Genomic DNA, 7,796 nt, shown 5'->3' with positions numbered 1-7,796 from the left:
ATCGTATCTTAAAATCGCTCTTTGCGGATCGAATTATTATAAACGCGTTTATTATGGTTGGTATTGTGACGTGGAACGAGTAATAATAGTGTCATTGTTATTCGAGTTTAATGACGTTTGTGGATAACATAGAAAACCCATTAAAGCTTGTGTGAATTTGGTTTAGATTTCGTGTTAAAATGTTAATAAAGTTTTCATGTGTGCCAGCTATATGTACAACAGGCATGTAGGTCTTTCATATTTCTAATTAATCAGTAGCTTGTTGTTTGCCCAAGGTCGCTAATGGGAGAATGTAACTTATCTACGGACGATAGTTGATGAAAGCGGTTAAACAAAGTTGTAATTTGTACTTCGGTTTAAAGTCTACGAGATTCAGTATTAAGTCTGTTGTTTTAGGATTTCACGTTCAAGGTATATATCAGCTCTACGGGTCAATATATGGGTTAATCTGTGTAGATGGAATAATAGTAGGTTGGGTAGTCATGTTCAGTCATTAGGTTATATTGTAACGTGTGCTATGTTAGTTGTTTTAAGGTATATAGGTGTATGTAGGTACGTGCAGACAATATAGTTCTGCGCGGTAAGATAGATACCGTAAGCACGTAAAATAGATTCCATATTTCGTAATCATGTTTTAATTTAAAAACGCTTATTTAGATTCGCGAGGATACAGTTATATAATTTTCTAAATATTCTTTGTTTACTGCCAATTGTGACGAGAAAGGAGAATAAAATCATTGATTCTTATGCTAACCTTCTATATAGTAGGGTGGGGGAAGATGGGACATTTTTTTATTCCATTTTCTCGTCCCATTTGTGATAGTAAACAAAGAACATTCAAGGAATTATAAAACCGTATCCGACGACTTCCATAGTAGACCGTTGGTAATTGTTTAAAACGCGATCAAGATATTTGAATATTATGTGCTAAAGGTGTCTCATCTTCCCCCGCAGTGCTATATGTAATATATTATTTTTTTCTATATTTTTTGTTTTGATTTATTTCAGCTTTATTTAAAATGGAGCTAAATATAAGTAGCAAAAATAGTTCTAATGACGTCACCCACCGATCTAATATACAGGAAATAATGCTGATTGTTGTCGTCATACAATCCTTTCTTGGCCTCTACATATGTGTGGTGTTGGTTTACTATGAATGTCAAGCCATGCCTAAAAATTTGGGAAGAATTCAGAGAAAAGCAAAACGTTTAAGGTAAAAGGATTTTATTTTCGTAAAATGAGGGCTGGATTTTTGGGACCACAGCTTTTGGAAATAACAGAGTGGGGGAAGATGGGACACTTTTCATTTTATTACAAAAAACAATCAAAGCAATAAAATTTATTGCAAAAACTGTTTGAAAACTTTTGAAAAAATGTCTATTCGAATTTTCTTTATTTAGCGAGCCTTCGCAATGTTGGTTTTGTTGGTTCCAGCAAAAATTCAGCTCTGGTTAAAACACGTTTGAAATAAACCCTTTAACACACGCACGTCGGTAAAGAACAAATATTCAATATAGGTATAGCAGGGGTTATTCAGGGCATGTCAATACAGATATATATTTGTTCTTTCGGGTAATATAAAGAATAAAACAGACCACAACATATATATGGCTTCCGTTGTATGGATATTTAGTTGAAATACTTAGAATTTATTTTCCATCTTTTTATAAACTCATTAAAGGATTATTTAATTAATATTTACAATATAGCAGTATTGAGAATCAATAATGAATTTGTGAAGTGCGTATTTGAAGTTTAAAGCTAAGGTACCGAAATACCATATCGCTTATAAAATAGTATATTTTTTGCAAAACGTTTGGATTATGCACAATTAAAGCTTTTACTTTGGCATGTGTATAACAGGTGTGATACTATTATTAAACTTTTCAAGGTGATTTTAAATAAATAAAAACACATGCTAAGCACTACGTCTGTCTGGTTGATGCATCTCGTTTTCACAACCATCCTTGCTGTAATATAGGACGTGGAAGTAAGACGGTCTATCATTTTTCTTTATTGTCCCATTAGTTAGTAAACAAGAAATATTTACACAACAATATAACCGTAGCCCGGCAACTCTAAAAGACCGCTGTTAATTGTCCAAAGCGTGATTAGGAAATGTTAAATAATATGTGCTTACAGTATCCAACTTACCCCACAGTGCTATATTATCACAAACCTTGTATTTTACCTATAGGTGTTTGTTGACATTCTGCGCTACAGTCGGTGTTGTATATTTCTCCATCGCCTTAACAGCAATCATTAACTCTCGGTTTCTTCAATCCAACCAAGCTTGCCAAGTACTTGTCGTTGCCCAGAAGCTAACATACAGCGTTGTCCTTTACTCTCTGTATGGTTTCCTATGGCTGCGGCAGAAGATGTTTTACGATAACCCTTCCATGGAAAACTTATATAACAGAAAGCTACGTATCGCATCGTGGGGAGTGTTTGTATTAGCAATCCTGTGCTTCTTAATTCAAGCTGTTTTGACGCTGTTGGGTTCGAAGTACCAAGTGAAAAATAAACCTCCAGGAGTTTGTTACGAACAGGAACGATGGTTAAGCGAGTCTCAAATCATTCTCGGTGCAGCAGCGAGCGCTGTGACGCACTCTTGTCTTCTCGCGCTCTTTGTGTACCCATTATTACGTCACAGACTGGAAACATCAAGTGTCCTGCATCGAAGCAACGCGGATCCTGCAGCTGTACCTTCGCTTACGCCACGAACATTGCGCAAGGAGTTCCAGAACAGTTTCAAACGCCACGCGTCGATCGGAGCTACATCAAACCGCGGCCGAAAAAACGAGCGCCGACTCCCGCTGTTAATTCGCCGATGTGTGATCTTAACTTCAATATGCGTGATGGTGAACATTGCAGCTACTGTGCTCACCGCTACTTTATACAAGAGCGAGAACAAACTCGCAACAGTTCTATACGGGGCCAACCTCCTGGTGAACTTATCATGCTCGGTAGGGTTTTTCCGCCAGTGGCGGCAAATTATCTTTCCCCCATCCGTTAGGTGTCGCAACCCTGAGGAAGATGTTTCAATGGACGCCACGAGAAACTCCATTGATAGTCGAAGCGAATACGCCAAGATCCGAATATCGCGTAAAATAACCAACAGTTCAGATGTACGTGTCTAAACGCTACAATTGCTTTATTATTTGTGTTGTTTTATTGGTTTAATTTATTCCTTCTATAGGCCTATGTTCGATTTTGTCAGAGTGGGACTATTACTTCAACTACCACAATTGGTTCAATACCTATTGTTTTACTGTCGCTATTCATTCCTACATATATATGTGCTCTATGTTCGGACTAGTACTACATGCTGCTTCCACTACACTGTTGATTTTAAAACTTCTGCCAATTCAACAGCAGTAAAAAAAGAAAAACAGTTTTAGGGTGTTACAAATGTGCAACCTACATGTGCTGTGATATGAAATACTGGCTGTAAAGTAAGCCTTTTTTAACTAGCATTTCTATATTACTGTGTGGTAATGAATACCCTTAGCGCTTAATATCATGTAGTTTTTACCAAGTAACAGTCATATAATTCTGCAAACATTCTTTGTTTGCTACCAAATGGGACGATAAAAAACATAAACCATCTTGCCCCAACTTTATGCTGTATGCAAATTATGCCAAATTTTTAATTCTTTAAATTCTTTTATTCATTATGTTGTACTGTAAAGCATGTATTCTTATATAATATGCGTTTTGTGATAAAATCTCTCATGATCTGATAGAGATTTGCTTGACATACGTTGCCCCAGCTGTTGTTACTACAGTATTACTAAATAAAGTTCAAATTGTTTGGATACTTTTGTGTTTTACCCTACTACACAGTATGTAGTAATTGTGAGGATATGGTTTTATATTTCTTTGAACAATCTTTGATTACCACCAAATGCGACGGGAAAATAAAAAGGTGTCCCATCTTCACAATAGTTTTACCCTATATAGTATATACCATAGTTTGTGAAGATGGGACACCTTTTATTTTCCCGTCGCATTTGGTGGTAATCAAAGATTGTTCAAAGAAATATAAAACCATATCCTCACAATTCTCATAGACCGTTGTTAATTGTTTAAAACACGATTAGGATATTTGGGTATTGTGTGCTAAAGGTGTCCTATTTTTCCCTACCCTACTATACATATTTTCACTTTAAACCAAAAAATTATTTTGCATCTTAAAATTGTTCTAAATATGAATTATTTGATCGTTGTTTCTAATTAATCCCGAACAAAGTTGCGGTAATTGTTACTGAAAGAAATTTGCGACAATTCCTTTGTTTGGTGCGCTCACTTTCGTTGATTGAACAATAATAGCGGTGCAAGCTTTCTATTGTCTCATCCTTTGTGTCTGGCAACTATCGTCGTTTATAGCGTTATCTGGTCGGAGTTCGCAATAACGACTTTTGTCTGGAACACCCGCTTCAAAGTGACGAAGACAAAAAGAAAATGTTATTGTTTCTACTTTGAGATAAGCAGACGACCACTGCCGGTATATAAGTCGCCGCATCTCAGGGTGGGATTCATTTTACTCAACAACTCGCAGCGGGTAACCGGAAGTGACAAGAACGAGATCTAGACTTTTACCTCAAGTTCTCGAACCACAGCGCTGTGTGACGTCATATTAGAAGAAGTGACGCCAAAGAAAAGTATAAAAGAAGATTCACAGAAAATCTAGAACATTCAATAATAATGTTTCCGATCAAGACTTTCTTACTTATAATTTCCATTCAATTCTCGACTGCCACCCAACACGACGACTTACAAGATGGGATTCTCACCCATCTGGGGCTAGGGAAACTCCCCACTTTCACCCAAATGGACCTCAGCCAAGTAGTTGTACCAGACCATATCAGAGCAAGATACGAACACCTTGTAGCAGCCAGGGAATCGAGATTGGGAAGAAACCGTCGCATCAGATCAGCCGGACCATCGCTTGCTGGTTTGTTCCGAAACGTTCATCAAAAAACAGGTAATTTATGTTTTGTATTGTAGTTATACATATTTCTTCTAAATTTCTTTTTGCATTAAATTCCTTTTTTTTATAAAGTTTTTGTGTTGTAATTATGTATAGAATAACTATTCGAAGATTTCCTGTTTGAAATTGCAATGCATATGCCTATAATTGCTGGGAACTATTCCTCTTCTATAAGGGTGGGGTCATACGGCGAGACCCGCTGTGGCACCTGCAATTCGCGCCAGAGTATGGCCCCTATTACCCCAATATATATAGGGCCTTCTTATTAGAAATGCGTAATATGTAAGTTTTGATTTAGTTTAAGCGTTAAAGATGGCCGCTATGAGCAGGTTTAAAAGGTCGTTGTTAATTGTTAAGAACTCGAATGTCCTTGGCCTAAAAAGATCCCATGGATTACATGGTGACAGCATAAGAGCGGTTGTAAGATTTTAAATTGTATATTACGTCGTTTGATGACACTTAGCGACGTTTACATGACGTCACACGTCTAGACGTAGTTAATCCTCAAGCGACAAGTCCGGTCGATGGTTTGTCCCTCCCTGGGTCTCGTCTTCGATGTGTATTCGGTCACTAACTCTCTAACAGTGCTCATAGTGCTTGCTCGCGATGCATTATTACGCAGCAATCGTCATTGCGTTGCAACAATGGAAAACAATGGCGACATTATTCGTTACGTTCACGTAACAATGCGGCGGACTCTCTAACGAAAATCGCGTCTAATTTTACTTGTTAAGCGCGTGCATGTTTTGTGACGAAACAATAGAACGATTATCTTCTATTGTGACATGACAATCGCAATTTAAATCGTAGAATCGCGCTAATTGTTTATTAATTTACGAACAATGAAAACCCCGTTTATACACCTGGATATAATATAATCATCTAAATTCGCGAAACTTTTACTTCCCAGAGGGTTTATATCGGAAATAGGCAAATATTTTTTACAATTAAACCACATTGTCGCAGTACAATAGGTAATAGCACAACAGGCGGCAAACTCTAGCGGCCATTTTTGAAACTTTCTCGTGTAACAAACCAATATAAAAAATGGATACCTACTGATTAAACCATGTATATAGATTCTTCACCGGTCCGTGTTTATAAATGCATTTAAAATAATTTCCCACGCTATGATGTAACCAGTAACACAAATAGCACTGATATGCGAAATGTTTAACATGTGACGTATTCACGGTTATGATGTAACGCTAGAATGTTTTATGACGTAACAATATATTACAACAGTGCGTTTCTCCTTAGGTATCGAAGGTGACGTCATATACTCCGATACTTTCCGGGAGCAACTCAAATTTGACATGGAAGGAAAAATACCGGACAAAACGACCATCACCATGGCCGAACTCCGACTTTTTAAGAAACTTCCAAATCACAGCAGACTCGGTGCTTATACCGTAAAACATAGGGCGACATCTGGTAGCAGGAATGATGTGGAAAGACCATCCGTTAGAAGGAGCCCGCAAGTCATCCGACATGCAAGGGTTTCCATCCACCATTCCCTTCCATTACCTAATGGTGACGTTATCACAGAACTGGTGGATTCTAGGTAAGTGGGAATTAAGGAATATTGAATTATTTTCTTTTACACATAAAATGAATAAACTAAATAATACAGCGTGTTTGTCCTCGCATGGTGCCGCAACGTCAGTCGTTATATTAGAGACATTTCAAGCTTACTCTATCAATCTAGATTCTAGGTGCTTAAAAAACATGGGTGTTATGTTTCAAACACATTGAAATATTCAAAAAAATTACCCACAATTCTTTTTAGGTTGATTATGGTGAACGGTTCCGGTTGGCAGAGTTTTGACATCACTTCCGCTATCCGCAAGTGGCAACGACACCCTGTTAAGTTCATGACGATAACCTTAGAACTGAAGGTACAAAGTACGAGACCAGGTCGGGTTGCTTCCGAGGTGGCAAGGATGATACGGTTTACTGGTCAAAAGGTGGCGCTAGACTCACCAAGGCGACCTGAGCTCGTAGTCTTTACCGAAGAGGAAGAAAAAACAAGGTATTGGATTGATACATAATAAATTGATATCAGTTTTCTATTTTATATGGGTAAGATCAAAATATTGGCCAACTGCTGTTGCCTAGATTCTTTTTACCTCTCCGCGTGAGAATAAATAAGTGTCGCACTTACATTTAATGTTTCTTCTTTTCAGGACCAACGATTGTTCTGCGTCACGTCACAGACGACATCGAAAGTGTTGCCGCGAAAAGCGATTTATCAGTTTTCGGGAAATGGGATGGGCGAAAGATTGGATCATAGAACCATCGGGGTACGACGCTTACCAGTGTGCGGGAGGATGCAGTTCTAGTCGCCGCAAAAATTCCAAGAGATCCCCGAGGTCATGCACTGTTGCGGAATCGTCTTCGTTGCCAGTTATGTACTTGGTAAAAGACGGTGATGGCACAAAGGTCGAAGTGTCAGAGTTTCCGAACATGGTAGTAGAAAAATGTGCCTGCTCCCTGAACAGTGTATTTGGTGTGTAATGTCGTATTTTTTTTGCATTTTTTCTATTCTACTTATGTTCCAATACATTAATCCGCTTGTATACTGTCTTTATGAATTAATGAATGTTATTTATACTCGCGTGGCGGACCAATGGCAGTCGTTATAACAACGGATGTTCTGTTGCGTATGCACGTCGCGTACGCTTACGAGTAAGCACTTAAAAAGTTAAGGTAAATCGAAAGTATTTAAAGGCAGATGTAGTCACTGGAGACATAAATTTAGGTCAGGACAGACTAGAAAATGATTTTTCTTTGATCTGCAAAT

At 37.9% G+C, this 7,796-nt stretch overlaps 2 protein-coding genes across 2 annotated transcripts; both read left to right on the top strand.

The window, feature by feature from the left end:
• The first annotated feature begins 1,019 nt into the window (after window positions 1–1,019).
• LOC149739203 (uncharacterized) lies at window positions 1,020–3,820 on the top strand. Its single transcript, XM_089875153.1, has 2 exons — window positions 1,020–1,213; window positions 2,198–3,820. Exons 1-2 carry the CDS (start codon window positions 1,020–1,022, stop codon window positions 3,138–3,140), a joined length of 1,137 nt encoding a protein of 378 aa, XP_089731279.1. The 3' UTR covers window positions 3,141–3,820.
• Window positions 3,821–4,561: 741 nt separating this feature from the next.
• Window positions 4,562–7,572, top strand: LOC149739202 (left-right determination factor 2-like). Its single transcript, XM_089874254.1, has 4 exons — window positions 4,562–4,987; window positions 6,254–6,557; window positions 6,783–7,025; window positions 7,180–7,572. Exons 1-4 carry the CDS (start codon window positions 4,708–4,710, stop codon window positions 7,508–7,510), a joined length of 1,158 nt encoding a protein of 385 aa, XP_089730380.1. The 5' UTR covers window positions 4,562–4,707; the 3' UTR covers window positions 7,511–7,572.
• The last annotated feature ends 224 nt before the right edge of the window (window positions 7,573–7,796 follow it).

Source organism: Ciona robusta, chromosome 3 (genome assembly GCF_009617815.1).
Source record: "Ciona robusta chromosome 3, ASM961781v2".
In the NCBI taxonomy this organism is placed as follows: Eukaryota; Metazoa; Chordata; class Ascidiacea; order Phlebobranchia; family Cionidae; genus Ciona; species Ciona robusta.
Note: the sequence above shows the minus strand (reverse complement) of the source record. Positions and strands in the feature narration are given on the sequence as shown.

Excerpts from the sequence above, each read along its gene's own strand:
- LOC149739203 (XM_089875153.1), top strand. The coding sequence starts at position 1,020 with ATGGAGCTAAATATAAGTAGCAAAAATAGTTCTAATGACGTCACCCAC. Across the intron at positions 1,214-2,197 it reads AGAAAAGCAAAACGTTTAAG|GTGTTTGTTGACATTCTGCG; the intron begins GTAAAAGGATTT and ends TTTTACCTATAG.
- LOC149739202 (XM_089874254.1), top strand. The coding sequence starts at position 4,708 with ATGTTTCCGATCAAGACTTTCTTACTTATAATTTCCATTCAATTCTCG. Across the intron at positions 6,558-6,782 it reads ACAGAACTGGTGGATTCTAG|GTTGATTATGGTGAACGGTT; the intron begins GTAAGTGGGAAT and ends AATTCTTTTTAG. Across the intron at positions 7,026-7,179 it reads GAAGAGGAAGAAAAAACAAG|GACCAACGATTGTTCTGCGT; the intron begins GTATTGGATTGA and ends TCTTCTTTTCAG.